Here is an 18,992-nt window from a genome sequence, read left to right as displayed (position 1 = left end):
CAAATGTTTTAGGTCATTATTCACTAAATATTGCCTCCTGCTCAGCCTCTTTCCTACATTATAACAAAAGTTTCTTAAAAAGCACTTAAGAATACACTGTGGTGTCATACTCAACAGTTTGACAGTTTGTTAATAACTTCTCTCTCCAATACTTGCTATTCTGCTTATTTTTATATTAACATTTGAAAAATGATTTTTTTTCTTTTTTTGGTATAGAGGTTATATAAAAATGTGTTATTTGTATGAAATCACTACAAGTTTTTAATACAGTATTCATGAGTTAATATAATGTTTGCTTCTCCACAACGAACATTCAAAAGGAAACAGAAATATAAAACTTTGTATTTGAAAATTTTATTTCTTGCCCAGTAACAGAAAAAGATTTGAGTAAACTCGTATATAAATCAAGATCATGGGGGCGCCTGGGTGGCTCAGTCGGTTAAGCATCTGCCTTCGGCTCAGGTCATGATCGCAGGGTCCTGGGATTGAGCCCCACATCGGGCTCCCTGCTCAGCGGAAAGCCTGCTTCTCCCTCTGCCTCTGCCTCTCTGCCCGCTTGTGCTCTATTTCATTTAAATAAGTATCTTTAAAAATGACAAAAAGGGTTAGGTGGCTTCAAGCAACAATAAAAAATCACTAACTTAAAGAATAAAATCCAGAATTCCATGTTCTTTTGCATGGCATACAAAGCATTCCAACATCTGGGCCCTGGCTACCTCCAGTCTCCTGACATTCCTCCACTATGGCCGTAGTGAATGGTTCCAGAGCCTTTCCGAGTAGTGTAATGCCTCAATCTGTTCGCATAGGAGTGGTCCCCTGCGCGTCGCTCAGCCAGCACCCTCTAGGAGGCCTTCCCTTACCACTCTGGTCTCCGGTTCCCCACTTCATCACCGGTTCCTACCGTAGCCCTCATTCTTGTACTACTGCAATTACCCATTCCCTTATCTATTTCCCCTGCTAGACCCTAAGCCCCGTGATCCCAGGGACTATGTCTTCCTCTACTTATTTCCAAGACCTAATACAGTGTCTAGAAAACAAAGATGCTTAAAAAGGTCTGTGGAATGACTGACTGACCAACCATATGAAACAACAAAAATGACGAAGACAGAAAAGTGAGATGAGTGAAATTCTTCACTGATATTTAATTCCTTTGCCAAAAATACAATAAACATTTAGAACAAATTTATGCTCAGAAGGTTATCTAATTATACGCAGTTAGTACCTCTTGCCTTTCCCCTATGATTTAAATTTCAAGAGAGACAGTAAGCTCTAGAACTGTTAGTACAATCTCAAGCTTCAAGTGTCATAGGAGCGGAAATCTGCCTTAAGTTTTCTAGTATCCTGGATAATGAAGCCTAAATGCACTGGTTAGCACCACCCTCACGACTTACTATAATGCCACTAAAAGCAGTCTTTAAAACACAGCAGCAACAACTACTGAGAAACGTACGCAGCATTCCTGGTGTCTGGCACGTCCCTGTGGTAGCCCAAGCGGTTACTGATAAGCATGTTGAAGGCATGTTTCTGATAGCCCAAGTCTCTCAACTCCTGATCACGTGCATTAAAAATCATACCTGCAAAAGATTGAAGTCACAGTCGGTATGTTAAATCCGGAAAGGACTACTACAGTTATTGCTATATTATGGTCCTAAGAGAATCCTGACTTTAACCCCTTGTAACCAAACAGCCGTGTTTCTCAAGTCTAACTTGTCTCCATTTTCAAAAAAGTAAATTGAAGTTAGAGTCAAATTTTTGTCAGTCTAGCTCAAAAAGCAGGTACACCTTAATCATAAATGATACCTGCTCACTAGCCATAGTCTTAGGAATATTTTCAAGAGAAAAACTTACCTATGGACCAAGAAATAAAAGACTTAATGATTATTTTTCCATAAAAGCAACAGATTATAGAACCCATATGGGCAACAGGTCCCAATGACAGGCAAGTTTTGTTGTTGTTTTTTTAAAGATTATTTATTTATTTATTTATTTGACAGAGACAGCGAGAGAGGGAACACAAGCAAGGCGAGTGGAAAAAGGAGAAGCAGGCTTCCCAAGGAGCAGGGAGCCCGATGCGGGGCTCGATCCCAGACTCCGGGATCATGGCCTGAGCGGAAGGCAAACAGCCCAATGACTGAGCCACCCAGGCGCCCCAACAGACAAGTTTTTATAGGAGCCCTGCCCCTAAAAAAGAGATTATTGATAAGCCTTTCCACAAAAAGTCTCTGATTCCAGACTTTAATCAGTTTCATAGTCAAGAAAGGCAAGAAATTCCCCGGGGAGATCCCATCAAAATCACTACAATTTAACATTCCTGCTCTAACATTCAGAAACCTTACCTTTACATAGAAGGATAATGTCTGTTTTCGCTCTCTTTCCCATATCAAACCTTTAACCTCTCCTCACAGAATGACTCCCTTGTCCCAGCATTTCCCAAAGTCTCGTCACAGAAATCTAATTCCACTGGACATTAACAGATGTTAAAAAGAAAAAAAGGATTTCATGGTCAAACAATTCAGGGAAACAATGGATTCTGAAAGTCGAATAGGTTTTGTTTTGTTTTATTTGGAATGGAAGGATAGTCCTGATCCTTTAATGATGTTGACTGTTTTACAGATACCCAGGTGTGAGTGGTAGATCACTGTGGTTTTGATTTGCATTTCTCTGATGATGAGTGATGTTGAACATCTTTTCATGTGTCTGTTGGCCATCTGGATGTCTTCTTTGGAGAAATGTCTGTTTATACCTTCTGCCCATTTTTTTAAATTGGATTTGGGTTTTTTTGGTATGGAGTACATCCTTTTTTAAATACAAAAGAATGAAGCTCCATTAACATTTTATAAGAGGATGCAAACTCCATGACAGCAGAGACTTTGATCATGTTCAAAACATAAAATAAAAATTGCTTGATAGCCAGCACCTAGGACAGTGCGTTGCATAAACTAAATTCTCAATAAATACTCCTTGATTCAATAAATCAAAGGACTAGCTCATACTGGATACTGAAAGGATTATTTTCTAATATGTATCTTTTGATGAAAAACTATTCCAGGGGCGCCTGGGTGGCTCAGTTGGTTAAGTGACTACCTTCAGCTCAGGTCATGATCTCAGGCTCCTGGGATCGAGCCCTGCATCCAGCTCCCTGCTCAGCAGGAAGCCTGCTTCTCCCTCTCCCACTCCCCCTGCTTGTGTTCCCTCTCTCTCGCTCTAATAAATAAATAAAATCTTTAAAAAAAATTATTCCATATTAAGAGATTACATCCATCGATAGGTGAATGGATAACTAAAATGTGGTGCGCCACACACACACACACACACACACACAGGAATATTATTCAGCCACGAAAAAAGGGAAAGCCTGCCATTTGTGACAACATGGATGGACCTTGAGGGCATTATGCTTAAGTGAAAATAGAGAAAGACAAATACTGTAATACTGTATGATCTCACTTGTATGTGTAATCTAAAAAAAGAGAACTCCTGGAGACAGAGAAGAGATGTGGTTGCTGAGGTGGGGTGGGGGAAGGTGCAGATTGGGTGAAGGTTGGTTAAAAGGTACAAACTTCTAGTTATAAATAAGTTCTGGGGATGTAATGCACAGCATGGTAACGGTGGGTAATAATACTGTATTATATATTTGGAAGTGCCTAAGAGTAGAGCTTGTAAGTTCTCATCCCAAGAAAAAAACATTTTTAACTATGTGAGATGATCGATATTAACTAAACTTACCAGAGTAATAATTTCACAATATATACTTATATGCAGTCATTATGTTATATACCTTAAAGTAATACAATGTTATATATATACATCAATTTTATCTCAATAAAACTGGGGGGGGGAATCACTTCAGCTTACTTTTGTCCTTCCCCTGCTCATATAAAATCACAGCCAATTAACTAGCATGCCAGAGGAGCTATATTTTTTAACTTAAAAATTTTTTTCAGTATGACCACAGCAATTTTAATACTGCATTTGAAAGGAATATAAGCAACATATCAAATAGCAAAATGATTCAATTAAACTAGTACTTCAAGCTCCTGCAAGCTTAGTATTAGTTTATTGATTTGTATCCACTTTAGAAAATGATAAGCTATGAGAAACTCCCCATACCATCACAGGCATTTACAGGTGTCTGGCTGTGTAAACTATGGATAAAAGGACACGGTATTATTCAGCCATGCCTCTGAGAAGCTATTTCAGGTTCTTTATAATTAACTGCAGATTAAATTAGAAAATCTATTTTTAATTTTAAATTTACTGTTGATAATCTTTCCAAACTGTACAAGTTCTTTCCCCTGACTGTTTAAAGATAAGACCCTATTCAGCAATCACCATACTTTTAACTATTACTATATTGATTTATATTAATTCCTTCTAAATCAAGTTTTCTTTATAGAAGTTGAGTGGGTTTTTCCATTTTTGTCATTGTGGCAAAAGGTACATAACACACAGTTTACCTTCAGTGACACCGAGCATATTTACAGTGTGGTGCAGCCGGCACATCCAGCCACAGCTAGTCACACCCCCACCCAAATGAAACTCTATACCCATTAAAGCAAGTCTCTCCCCTTCCTGCCTCCCCAGCCCCCTTAGCCACTAATCTGCTTCTAGTCTCCACACATTTGCCTATTCTAGACATTTCATATAAATGAAATCACACACTATTTGACCTTTTGTGTCCTGCTTCTTTCACTAATCATAACGTTTTCAGGGTTCCTCCTTGTTACAATAGGTGTCAGAACTTCATTCCTTTCTATGCCTGAGCAAATCCCTGTATGGAAACACATGTTGCTTGTCCTTTCATCAACTGATGGACATTTGGGTTCTCCCCATCTTTGTTCATTGAGAATAGTGCTGCTATGAACATTTGTGTACAAATTTTTGTTTGAACATCTGCCTGCAATTCTTTTGGGTATATACCCAGGAGTGGAATTGCTGATCATATGGTAACTCTAAGTTTAACTTACTGAGGAACCAGCAATGAATGAAGGTTCCAATTTCTCTGTATCCTGGCCAACACTTGTTATTTTCCTTTTTAAAAAAATTATAACCATTCTGGGCACCTGGGTGGCTCAGTCATTAAGCGTCTGCCTTCGGCTCAGGTCATGATCCCAGAGTCCTGGGATAGAGTCCCACATCGGGCTCCCTGCTCAGCGGGAAGCCTGCTTCTCCCTTGCCCACTGCCCCTGCTTGTGTTCCCTCTCTCGCTGTGTCTCTGTCAAATAAATAAATAAAATCTTATAAAAAAAAATTATAACCATCCTACCAAATGTAAAATGGTATCTCACTGTGGTTCTGATTTGCATTTCTGTAACTACGCTGAACACCTTTTGTGCTTGTCTTTGGAAAAGTGTCTATTAAATTCTTTGCTCATTTTTAAATTGGGTTGTCTTTTTATTGTTGTACTGTAAGAGTTCTTTATATATTCTGGATAATGGACCCCCATTAGACAGGATGTGCAAACATTTTCTCCCATTCTGTGGATTTTCTTTTTTCTTTCCTGGTTGTCTTCTTTGATGTACAAAAGTTTTTAATTTCAATGAAGTCCAATTTATTTTTTTCTTTTGTTAACTTGTACTTCTGGTGTAAGAAATCACTACCAAACCCGAGGTCAAGAAGATTTATCTCTAGGGTTCCTTCAAAGGGTTTTATAAAGGTTTTGGCTCTTATATTTAGGTCTTCAATTCATTCTGGGTTAATTTTTACATATAAGGGTTCAACTTTACTCCTCTGTATGTGTATATCTATTTGTCCCAACAGCATTTGTTGAAGAGACTATTTTTCCCCCATTAAATAGTCTTGGCACATTTTTAAAAAATCAAGTGGCCAGCAATGTCATAGGGTTTATTTCTGGACTCTCAGTCTACCCACTGATCTATACATCTGTCCTTAGGCCAATATCACACTGTTTTGATTACTATAGCTTTGTAGAGAGTTTTGAAATTGGGAAGTGTGAGCCCTCCCCTTTGTAATTTGCCTAGATTGTATTGGTTATTCAGAGCCTCTTGTAATTCCACATTAATTTTAGAATCAGCCTTTCCATCTTATTTTGATAAGGTTTGCACTGAATCTATGGATTGCTTTGGGGTAGTACTAGCACCCTAACAGTATTTAGTATTCTAATCCATGAACCTAACGTGTCTTTCCATTTATTTAAGTCTACTTTTACTTCTTTCAGCAGTTTTGTAGTTTCCAGTGTACAAATCTCACACCTCCTTGGTTAAGTTTATTCTTAAGTATTTTATTCCTTTTGATACTATTGTAAGTGGAATCGTTTAGTTTTATTTTCAGACTGTTTGTTGCTAATGTACAGAAATACAACTGGTTTTTGTGTGTTGATCTTCTGCCCTGCAACTTAGCTGAATTCTTTTATTAGCTATAACAGTTTTTTTGTATACCTGTTATAAAGCATTTAGTTTTTCAGCTAAGCAATTTGAGTTTGTCACACTTCGAATATCTACAATTTTCTCTCTACTTTCAAAGGCAAATACAAGGTCCATTCAAAACAGTAAACCCAATGTTACTTCTTTATAAAAGTTTTTTACCAGAGTAACTAAGAATAAATAAAGAAGCTAGAAATTTTCCTATTAATGCTTTTAAAGTGTCTAAATCGCAGTCTGAAAAAAGATTAGAAGGTATATTTTATGAAAATCAAGGTATTAGTTTCCATTTCCTCATATAATTTTAAATATTTTCAACTCCATGTATTAGAAAATCATTAAGTCCCAGAAACTGATTTTATTTCTTTGAAACTCTGATCAAATGAAATGTTTTAACATTTCCTTTATATTTTATGAATTTTTCAATCTCTAAAAATCTCTTACTTCTAAATTACTTATTATTTGAGATTTCTAGGACAAGATTAAAGATCTTTAAGTTTTAAAGATAACCAAAATGGCTCATTTATCCCTTAAAATTTGCTAAAACCAGGATTCTAAAATTATAGTATGCAGAAGGTATATACAGTAGATCCTTGCTGCCAAATTGAACAGAATAATTTTTTTTTTTAAGATTTAATTTATTTATTTGACAGAGACACAACGAGAGAAGGAACACAAGCAGGGGGAGTGGGAGAGGGAGAAGCAGGCTCCCTGCAGAGCAGGGAGCCCGACGCAGGGCTCGATCCCAGGACCCTGGGATCATGACCCAAGCTGAAGGCAGACGCTTAACGACTGAGCCATCCAGGCGCCCCTAGAATATAATTTTTGAAGAAAAAAGTTTCCCTTTATACTAAGATTTTATAAATTCCTATATTTAATATACTCCAGCATCTTAACAATTCTTGTAAGTAGAATTCTTATTAGATATAATTTCAGCTTATCTCTAAACCTCATAGTGTATGTTCTGTTTTAATTAACTCTACTTTCAAAATATGTTATATATAGTCTAATTACCTTTCGACCATTTCTTTCCCTTATTAAATAATGCTAACAATTAAAATCTTCCCCCATTAAGTTCCATTTTCTTTTGCTGTCTTTCTTTCTTTCTTTTCTACACTGGACCTTATTACTTTCTCCCAAGTCCTCATAAAATATTAAAGTCAGAAATGGATAAATTAGAATATAACTCCCCATTGAATCTACAAAATCCTAAAACCTCAGCTAGTTCATTAACAAAATAAATTGGAGGGGGAAAATGACCCATTTCTAATCCCCTGAGCAACATGTGATTTAAAGAATAACTGAATTTAAACTTCCAATGATTAAACACTCTGATATGCTACTAGAAGTCCAATACACTTACCCAATTCAGAAGAGAATTTCATGTTGCCTTTTTCTGGATCTTCAACATGATTATCTATCATATCATCAATTCTGTTTACTTTGAACTGTGATTCTAACACTCGACTTGGGCCTCGAGTGAAACGGGGATAGAATTTTTTGGGAAATGGTCCATGGGGCCCGGACCCCTTGATGGGCACATTCTTAAGCGGCTGAGTCACTTCACTGAAGTTGAAATAAATAAAAAGCAAAACTGTCCAGGTTGCAGATGTAAAAAGGCATCCATAACAGAAATATCGAACTGTGACACTTCCCATTATAGACCTAGCATAGCTGAAGGGCCATCTTCAATCTCCTGAAAGAGAAGGACAGCTATGTTAGACCCTTTGGTACACTTGTAAATCATCCACCAAGTTCACAGTCACTGTTTTCCAACAACCAAGTAGAGCTTCTCAACTATTTACTTAGGACCCTGAGGCATACCGTTAACAGAGACCCAAATAAAAGAAGATATGTGGATAGCACTGAATTAAAAAAAAAAAGATTCAACAATTAAAACGACAGGCCAATGTCTTAGTGTTTGATAAATCAATGATAGCAAAATAGCTGACTTCATTTGCCCATGTTAATGGATATTTTACCTTTGGTCTGGATTGCTTTCAGTGTGGTAATTTTTTTTTCAGATTCTGCCTTTTCATGAGGAAAATACAATTACCTTATGTAGCAAGACAGTCTATCTAAAGTCTGGATTTCCACTATAAAATTATAGGACTCTTTCAACCCAAGGATCGTAAAATCTGTTATTAAAAAAAAGCAACCTGAAGAAAACAGTTCCACTTTCCAAAGATTAAACCTGCCCTAATGCCTACTCTAGATTCAACAGTTATAGTTCAAACTTATAAATGAGAGTAGAGGTAAGGTTAAGGAATCTATAGCTTTGATAATAAGCTTCCTAGTGAACTGTGATGCACAGCCAGATTTGGGAATCAATGGTATAATGAAAAGACAAAATTAAGTTCTAACCCCATTCTGTCACATACTGGCTATGCAACTTTAGACAAATTACCAAATTTTCTTAGCCTCACTTTCATCAACTGTATTCCAAGTTAATAATACTGTCTATCTCGCCGGATACTTAGAATTAAATGAAATACTCAGAATTATATAAATTATGTAGAATATCAAGTACGATGATTAACACACAAAACACAGCGATTTGCACTGGATCAAGAGAACCTCCACAAACACTGTGGCTAGCTTTTGTTTCATTTGTTCACTGTATTCCCTCACTTAGCACAATGAATGGCACATAAAAGCTGTTGAATGGTATCTACAGAATGAAAGAATACAGCACAATTCAACGTTAACGTTTTCCTCCTTCTCATTAGGTCTAAATTTAGTATGTAATACGAATGGTATATGTGACCATCTGTTCCTTACAATGACCCACATGTCCCTACCTTATCTGGAATTACCTCTCTGACCATATTTTCTGTATTTCCCTCCTCATTCATTTCATTCTAGACACAGGTCTCCTTATGGGTCACCAAATGTGTCAATCATATTCCCACTGAGGGATTATGCATCAGTTCTTCCCTCTACCTGGAATACTTTGCATCCTAGCTAACTTCACCTCTGTTTAATATCACCTTCTCAGTTAAGTTTCCACACTACCATATTTAAAACTGCAACTCCACCACCAAACACTAGCACCTCTGATCTTCCCAACTCTGTGAAACTTCCACCTTCCTACATAGGACATAATTACTTACTATTTCTCGTCCATCCCCCGTGCTAGAATGTAAGCTTCATTAGCAAGAGCTTTTGTCTGTTCATTTCCTGTAGTATACCCTGAGCTTACAACAATGCCTGGCATGTAACAAACACTTAATAAATATTCATGGAAATTAATGAATCAATTACTGTAATAGTTATCAATGTTTGCAAAATGCTGGGTATTTACAAGCGAATGTATTGCTGTCACATCCGAGCCAAGCAGTACCTTATGCAATACAAAAAGACCATGACCACCTTATTTCAAAATGAAACTAGGCAGAACAACAGTCATAGTTAATATTAGAAAAGGTACAAAAAACAACAGGCTCTCATTGTCCAATTTCCTAAGTTAAATAAAGGTCTTTGTGATAAAAACAGGAGACTACTTTCCATTTTGTCCACTGCATGCTCTTAGGTTCCCTCTTGGCTGCCAGGACCTATGGACGAAACAAAAAAGTTCTCAAGACCTCACCCATAGGATTTGGTCAACTCTGTCCAGATTTTTCCCAGAATACCCCTCCCAATCCTAACCACAATAGCCCAAACATCGAGTGCTTGCTTCCTGAACTGTAAAATGTATTAACTCTCAACAACTCTATCAGGTAGATATTATTTTCCTCAAGCTATATTATGATAACTACTTAGAGAACATTTTTCACATAATCAATCCTTATACTAAACTAAGGAACCTATAAAAATGAGAGGAATTTATAAAATCAGATCATTTGTTTTATATAATTAACCATAATAGTCTTCAGAAACAAAGACACTATCAGTTTTTAGACGGGTCAAGAAGTTATTAACAAATATGAATAAAATACAAAGCAATTAGATACCTGTTATTTAATAAAATAACAGGTTCTTAACTACTTAAGAAGTTAAAACATGCCAACAAAAACCAAAAGATGAAATTTTAATCTAATCTGTGCTAACAGAGACAACAAAGGTTTTCTGCTTTGTCCTGTTTGCTATCCCTTCCATAGGCGATTACTCATGGCTTCAATATCCAAGGCTGAAAGCCTTTAAAAGGAGAGTCAAAGCGAACATTTAAGGTTAGTTAATACAAAACTAGTGAACAAATTCTTTCAATCATAAACTTGAGCAGTTAATAAAGCCAAACTTCAGCACTTAGATGTCAACGTAATACATTTTTCAAAAGTTAAATGAATAAAAGGCTAACCAGCTGTATACAGGAATTTCCAGTGAGATCAGGCAGTCATGGTGTGGTAGCTGCTGAGGGGCAGGTGCCTTGTAAGCAGAGGGTCAGGATTTCACCAGGGAGGTACAGAAGCAGTCGTCTGGGGAGAAGTTCATGCAATGTGCTGATTAGGATGACAGACCACAGATGTAAGTCAGGCAAGGAGAAATGTGAGGACGTGGAAGAATGACGCAGGATGAAAACCTGTGCAGGGCCAATGGACCTAAGGTCCTGCGTGGCTGAGTAACTGCTGGAAAGAGTAACAAGACTGAATGTGGTGGCTGGAAAATGAGATGCCAGCACTCACACTGTGGAGAGGTACAGTTACTGATAGAGGAGTCCTTTCCAGATGCATGAACTGGAGAGATCCCAATAAACACTGTGCCTATTGGGTAAGCATTACTATACATACCATAAGCAACAGGAGTCATTTCTGTCTTTTCAAACCCATTATGTTTACCAAGCACAGTGTCCAGTATTAAAAATTAACAAATACTTGTCTGTGTAATTAAAAATTACACAGAGTGTATTTCTGTTCCAGACAAGGTTCAGGACCTTGATTCTGTGCAACGTACAAATCTTACAGAAGAGTACGGTATGTGAGATGAGCACAGCCTGGGGAGAAAACATCCACTGTCAAGAGGAGGAGGTGAAGGGGAAGACAGCTAACCAGCTGAAACAGTTTCACTAGACACTGTCTTTATTAAGCAAAATATTCAGTAAGCCAGCAGAAGTTCCAATTCTTCCATTCTCAGTCTAAGATTTCTTAATGATAAATTTGAATCACTGCAAATTTTATGAATCAAGAAATAGCTTCATATAATTCCATGCATAAGAATTTGAAAACCTACAAGAGTAACTTTTAAGGAAAATACAACTTACTCAAATTAACCCCGGTCCCAACAGAAATGCGAACAGACCAGTCATCACAAAAGAAATAACAATGTAAGAGTTTCTCAAAACATGGGATGCCTGGGGTGGCTCAGTTGGTTAAGCGTCTGCCTTCAGCTCAGGTCATGATCCCAGGGTCCTGAGATTGAGTCCTATATCGATCTGAGCAAGGAGCCCGCTTCTCCCTCTACCTGCCTCTGGGCTCTCTCTTAAAAAAAAAAAAAAAAGTGCTATTAAGAGTTTCTCAAAACAACAACTGAAACAAACCACCACGCAGAGAGAGAGTTTCACAGGGGAATTCTACCCGTCCTTTAAAGATCTAATAATCCTAATGCTACCTAAAGCCACTAAAAGAGCATAAATAATAAAAATAAAGAAATCTTCCAAATCTGTTTCATAAAATCAGGACACTTATCTCCAAAACTGACAAAAACTGAACCTCCCCAAACACACATCTCATTTATGAATATCAATCTTATGAATATAAAAAATCTTAAGAATACTAATCATAACTTAACAAGCAATGTCTTAAACATGTATGAGGAAAACCTTAAGACACTCCTGAAAGCCCCAAAAGAAGACTTGATCACATATGGAAAGATGTACCTTACTCTTGAATAGAGAAACCCCAAATCATAAAAGTCAGCTCTCCTTAAGATAACTTATACATGCTACACATATATACACATATACACGTATATGGCAAAATACTAACAGATTTTTTTCTGGAGCTAAACAAGTTGATTATTATAGTTCATTTGGGAAAGAATGAACAATCAGGGACTAGGCAGGCAAACCCTGAAAAACAAGTACAAGCAGGGGTGAGCCCTACTGGATAATAAACTTCAGGGTTTTTTACCTAACAGGCACAGCATGACACACTCACAGACTAAAAACCAATGGGGTAGGATGAAAAACTGAGAAACAGACCCAATTATATTTAGAAATTTAGTATAAATGATTATAGATAACAACACATGCCAGTGAAGAAATGAGTGACTTTTTGCTAACTGGTTTTGGGACAACTGTTCAGCGGTATGTTGAAGGATACACTGGGGTCCACTACTCACACCATTCACCTAGACACATCTGATATGAACCTGATATTTAAAAATAGATGAAAAAATAAACTATTGGGACCATCAAAATAAAAAGAGTCTGCACAGTGAAGGAAACAGTCAACAAAAGATGACCTTCAGAATGGGAAAAGCTATTTGCAAATGACATATCCAATAAAACGTTAGTATCTAAAATATACAAAGAACTGATACAACTCAACATCCAAAAAACCCAAATAATCCAATTAAAAAATGGGCAGAAGACATGAACAGACATTTCTCCAAAGACATCCAGATGGCCAACAGACACAGGAAAACATGCTCAACATCATGCATCAGGGAAATCCAAATCAAAACAACAGTGAGATACCACCTAACACCTGTCAGAAGGGCTAAAATCAAAAACACAAGAAACAACTGTTTTGGAGAACACAGGCAAGGATGTAGAGAAAAAGGAACCCTCATGCACTGTTGGTGGGAATGCAAACTGCGGAAAACAGTATGGAGGTTCCTCAAAACGTGACTACCCTACAATCCAGTAATCCCACTACTGGGCACTTACCCCCCCAAAAATACAAAAATACAAATTCAAAGGGATACATGCACCCCTATGTCTACTGCAGCATTATTTACAATAGCCAAATTATGGAAGCAGCCCAAGTGTCCATCGAGAGATGAATGGATTAAAAAAAAATGTGGTATATATACAATGGAGTATCCAGCCATAAAATGACATCTTGCCACTTGAAACAACATGGATGGAGCTAGAGAGTATAATGCTAAGTGAAGTCAGTCAGAGAAAGACAAATACCATATGATTTCGCCCCTATGTGGAATTGAAGAAACAAACAAGCAAAGGAAAAAAGGGGGAGAGGGAAGAGAAACCAAGAAACAGACTCTTTTTAAAAAAACTTTTTACTTAAATTCAATTTAATTAACATACACTGTACTATCAGTTTCAGAGGTAGAATTTAGTGATTCATCAGTTGCATATAACACCCAGTGCTCATTACTTCAAGTGCCCTCTTTAATGCCCATCATCCAATTACCCCATCCCAAGAGTCTCTTATGGTTTGTCTCTCTCTCTGATTTCATCTTATTTTATTTCTCCCTCCCTTCCCCTATGTTCATCTGTTTTCTTTCTTAAATTCCACATGAGTGAAATCATATGGCACTTGTCTTTCTCTGACTTATTTCACTTAGCACAATATCCTCTAGTTCCAACCACATCACTGCAAAGGGCAAGATTTTGTTCTTTTTGATGGCTGAGTAATATTCTATTGTCTATATATACCACTCTTCTTTATCCACTCATCTGTCCATGAACATCAGAGGTCTCTCAATATTTTGGCTACCGTGGACATTGCTGCTATAAACATTGGGGTGCACATGCCCCTTTGGATCACTATGTTTGTATCCTCTGGATAAATACCTAGTAGTGCATTGCTGGGTCATAGGGTAGTTCTATTTTTAACTTTTTGAGGAACTGCCATACTGTTTTCCAGAGTGGCTGCACCAGTTTGCACTCCCACCAACAGCGTAAGAAGGTTCCCCTTTCTCCACATCTGTTTTCTGAGTTGTTAATTTTAGCGATTCTAACTGGGTGTGAGGTGGTTTCTCACTGCGATTTTGATTTGTATTTCCCTGATGCCAAGTGATGTTGAACATTTCTTCAAGTGTCTGTTGGCCATTTGTATGTCTTCCTTGGAGAAATGTCTGTTCATTTCTTCTGCCCATTTCTTGACTGGATTTTTTGTTTTTTGGGTGTAAAGTTTGGTAAGTTCTTTATAAAGATTTTGGATACTAGCCCTTTATCTGGTAAGACATTGCAAATATAATCTTCCACTTCTAGGTTGCTTTTAGTTTTGTTGACTGTTTCCTTTGCTGTGCAAAAGCTTTTTATATTGAAGTCCCAACAGTTCATTCTTGCTTTTGTTTCCCTTGCATTTGGAGACGTGTCTAGCAAGAAGTTGTTGCGGCCAAGGTGGAAGAGGTTGCTGCCTGTGTTCCCCTCTATGATTTTGATGGATTCCCGTATCAGATTTAGGTTTTTCAACCATTTTGAGTTTATTTTTATATATATCGTGTAAGAAAGTGGTCCAGTTTACTTCTTTTGCATGTGACTGTCCAATTTTCCCAACACTACTTGTCGAAGAGACTTTTTTCCACTGGATAGTCTTCCCTGCTTTATCAAAGATTAGTTGACCATAGAGTTGAGGGTCCATTTCTGGATTCTCTATTCTTTTCCATTGATTTATCTGTCTTTGTGCCAATACCATACTGTCTTGATGATTATAGCTTTGTAATATAGCTTGAGGTCTGTTATTGTGATGCCTCCAGCTTTGGTTTTCTTTTTCAACATTCCTGGGGTTATTCAGGGTCCTTTCTGGTTCCATACAAATTTTAGGATTATTTGTTCCAGCTCTGTGAAAAATGCTGATGGTATTTTGATAGGGATTGCACTGGATAGCTTACGGTAGCACAGACATTTTAACAATATTTTTTTTCTAGTCCATGAGCATGGAATGTTTTTCCATTTCTTATGTCTTCCTCAATTTCTTTCATAAGTGTTCTATAGTTTTCAGAGTATAGATCCTTTACCTCTTTGGTTAGGTTTATTCCTAGGTATCTTATGGTTTTTGGTGCAATTATATGATGAGCAGTGAATAATATATAGAACTGCTGAATCACTATAATGTACACCTAAAACTAATGTAACACTATATGTTAACTATACCGGAATTAAAATAAAAAACTTTAAGAAATATAGAAGATGAAACGATACAAGTAACAGAAGAAAGCAAAAGTAAAAGTTCCTCTATTATCTGGAAGTAGGCAAAACTTTTCTAGCTGTAACTGAAAATCCAAAAACAATCCTGGAAAAGATAGATAAACTAGATTAGACAAAAAACTGTGGGTAGCAAAGACACTAAAAGAAAAATAAAAAGGCAAATGCGAAAAAAAACGCGTGCAACTTTTAACAAAAAGGTATGTATCATCTCGGTATTAGGTATCTATTGCTATGTAACAAATTACCACAAAAACAACACACATTTATTATCTCACAATTTCTAAGCAGCAGGCGTCTGAGCACAGCTTAACTGGATCCTCTGCTCAGGGTCCAGCAAGTCTTCGAGCCAATTGTCAGCCAAACTCCTTTCTCACCCGGAGGCCTGATTTTGGAAGAACTGCTCCCAAACTCATAAAGTTGTTAGTAGAATTCCTTTCCAAGTGGCTCTATGACAAAGGGGCCCTGTCAGTTGGAGGCCACCCTCAGACCCTAGCAGTTATCAGCAGTTCCTTGACATATGGGCATCACCACAGTCCCTAACTTCATCAAGTGAACAATGAGGAGTCTCCTCCAGTCTGAAGACTGAGTCGTCATCTTTTTTTTTTTAAAGACAGGTATTTATCTATTTATTTAGTGAGAACGCGCATGCATGTGCACGCACAATCATGGGAAGGCAGAGGAAGAGGGAGAGAAAGAATCTTAAGCAGACTCTGTACTGAGCATGGAGCCCAATGCAGGGGGCTCAATCCCACAACCCTGAGATCATGACCTGAGCTGAAATCAAGTCAGAGGCTCAACCAACTGAGCCACTCAGGTGCCCCAAGATGGAGTCTTATAGTCACAAGAGTGACATCCCATTATCTTTGCTATATAACCTAAGCTAATCAAGAAACTGACATTCTATCATCTTTGCCATATGTTGTTGGTTAAAAGCAAGGCCCAGGTCCCACGCCCACTCATGGGGAGAGAATTACACAAAGTGAGGGCAGAAGGTGGCAGGAAATCCCTGGGGGATCACCCTTCAGTCTTGTCAGCTGCAATGAAAAAGGACCAACACCCCTTCAGACCACTCACAGAAATAGAAATACAACTGGTTCTTAACCCTGTGGGAAAAAAAAATGCTGAACCTTGCTCATAATAAGGGAAAATAAGCAAAATAAGCCTTCACTGAGATACAATTTCCCACCTGTTGGATTTATAAAAATCCAAAAGCCTGACGACATAGTCTGATAGTAAGGCTGTGGAGAAGCTCTCATATGTGGTACAGTATCTACCCAGGGCAATTTGGCAACATCTACTAAAATTACATATGCATTTACCCTTTGACCTAGCAATATGACTCCTAGGAATCTATACCACAGAGGGAAAAAGTAGGAAACAATGTATGCACAAGGCTATTCACTACAGAACTATTTGTAATGAGCAAGAGGCTGGAATCAATCCAATTGTCCACTGATAAAAGACTGGTTGAACAAATTAAGAAACAATAAATATGCAGCTGTAAAAAGGAAAGAGAAATGTCTCTACATATTACTATGGTGTTATTGCTACATATGTTGCCAGGTGAAAAAAGTAAGACGGAGAAGAGCGTATACAGAATGCTACATACAAATATGTCTATATTCATATACATAACTGCTTATATCATAAAACAAAGGATAAAGCAAAGGAAGAACAAAAGCATAATACTGAGTTGATGTCTAACATTCTTCCATAAACCATTAAAAAAAAGTTGAAACTCGTTAGGAGACGGAGGAAACAGAACGGAGGAGCAGGACTAAAAGGCAGACTTCATACTCACAGGCGAAAAGCAGCCCTGCACTACTGTGCAATTCAGGAAACTAGAAAGATATGCATACAAAATACGCAAGTAACAATTTAAGCACATACATGCTTTTTAGTCCACTCAAAAACTGATCATTGCTACTATTCCATCTACTGTTGTTATATCAAAAATGCTTTCTGACAAACTACATAGGACAAAAGTCGAAAATTTCATGAGATTTCACTCAATTTAAACTCCATCGAGGTGCCTGGGTGGCTCAGCTGGTTCAGCGTCCGACTCTTGGTTTCGGCTCACGTCATGATCTCAGAGTCATGAGACGGAGCCCTGCGTCAGGCTCTGCATTTGGGGCAGTCTGCTTAAGATTCTCTCCTTCTCCCTCCCCCTCTTTCCCTTGCACACACATGCTCTCAAATAAATAAATCAAATCAAAACAAAATAAAAACAAAACTCCAGCATCATTATCAATCACAATGAGGGGTATTTCTCAACAGCACAACTGTCTGAGCTAAGAAAATCCATTTTGAGACGCTTTCCACAGTCATCCTTAACTTCTACTAACAAAGAACACAGTACACACCAGTTACTAAATTATGTTCCATAGTTAAATTATGTAAAGTTCACTAAGACAATGCCTGTTACACAATGTCACTCTATAGATGATACTTTAAACCATTCATCTTCCAGTCATAGCCTATTAAATATACTAAATAATACAACATTTTTCTTCTGAAAATCATTAAATAATCCTCAAGAAAAGGCTAATTAACAATGGGAACATAGTAGAGCTCTATATGTTAAACACCATGCAAAGTAGTGGGGATTAATATTTTAAGCTCTGCTACTATGCTTTAAAAAAAAAAATCAGAAAATACAGATAAGCAAAAAGTTAAAAAAAAAAAAAACCTGAAATCGCACCACTGCTAATGTTTTGCTATATAGTCTAGTACTTATTTTTAATCTTTCATACTATCTAAAATGTTACAGTACTGGCAATTATTGAAAAATAAACAATAGAATCAGCTTAGTGGTATCACAGATAATTTTCTGTTGACTTTCCTTTATTTAAAACATTTTTTATAAAGAATATGTATTTCTTAAATAATCAAGGTAAAAAAATTTTTTTAAAAAAATATTTTATTTATTTATTTGTCAGAGAGAGAGCACGCAAGCAAGCACAAGCAGGGGGAGTGGCAGGCAGAGGGAGAAGGAGGCTCCCCGCTGAGTGGCACTCGATTCCCAAGACCCTGGGATCACAACCTGAGCGGAAGGCAGTGGCTTAATTGAGCCACCCAGGCATCCCAAGGTAAAAAATTTCTTAACCTAATTTAAAAATATAAGAACAACTCTGGAAAGGATTAAATATTTTAAGGCTTTGAAATAAATATAGCCTTTCCTTTTAAGTTCAGAAGCAAAGGGAATTTTTAGCACATTAAAAGAAAGGCTATTTTCTTTTATTCCATTAATTTGTCAAAAACTTGAGAATAAAATCTGAACACTAAACAAGTATTCTTTTTTTTTTTTTTTTACGATTTCTTAATTTATTTTTTGACAGAGAAGGAGACAGCGAGAGAGGAAACACAAGCAGGGGGAGTAGGAAAGGGAGAAGCAGGCTTCCCAAGGAGCAGGGAGCCCGATGCGGGGCTCGATCCCAGGACCCTGGGATCATGACCTGAGCCGAAGGCAGACGCTTAACGACTGAGCCACGCAGGCACCCTAAACAAGTATTCTAAAAGCACAATCTGAAAAACTTTTTCCTCCACAAATCACTAAC

At 37.4% G+C, this 18,992-nt stretch overlaps 1 protein-coding gene across 2 annotated transcripts in view; it reads right to left on the bottom strand.

Moving 5' to 3' along the window:
• The window catches only part of GALNT11 (polypeptide N-acetylgalactosaminyltransferase 11), a 61,979-nt gene that overhangs the window by 29,671 nt on the left and 13,316 nt on the right, over nt 1-18,992 (bottom strand). For both annotated transcript variants that reach the window (XM_028089262.2, XM_028089268.2), the window contains exons 2-3: nt 7,744-8,076; nt 1,451-1,574 (exon numbers count right to left, since the gene is read on the bottom strand). In XM_028089262.2, coding sequence (XP_027945063.1) covers nt 1,451-1,574; nt 7,744-8,038 — 419 coding nt within the window. In that variant the 5' untranslated portion in view covers nt 8,039-8,076. The remainder of the gene's footprint in view (nt 1-1,450; nt 1,575-7,743; nt 8,077-18,992) is intronic.

This window comes from Eumetopias jubatus, unplaced genomic scaffold (genome assembly GCF_037043125.1).
Source record: "Eumetopias jubatus isolate StellerSeaLion01/CBP00866 unplaced genomic scaffold, mEumJub1_p1.0 scaffold_14, whole genome shotgun sequence".
Classification (NCBI taxonomy): domain Eukaryota; kingdom Metazoa; phylum Chordata; class Mammalia; order Carnivora; family Otariidae; genus Eumetopias; species Eumetopias jubatus.
This window is presented reverse-complemented; position numbering and strand designations above follow the sequence as displayed.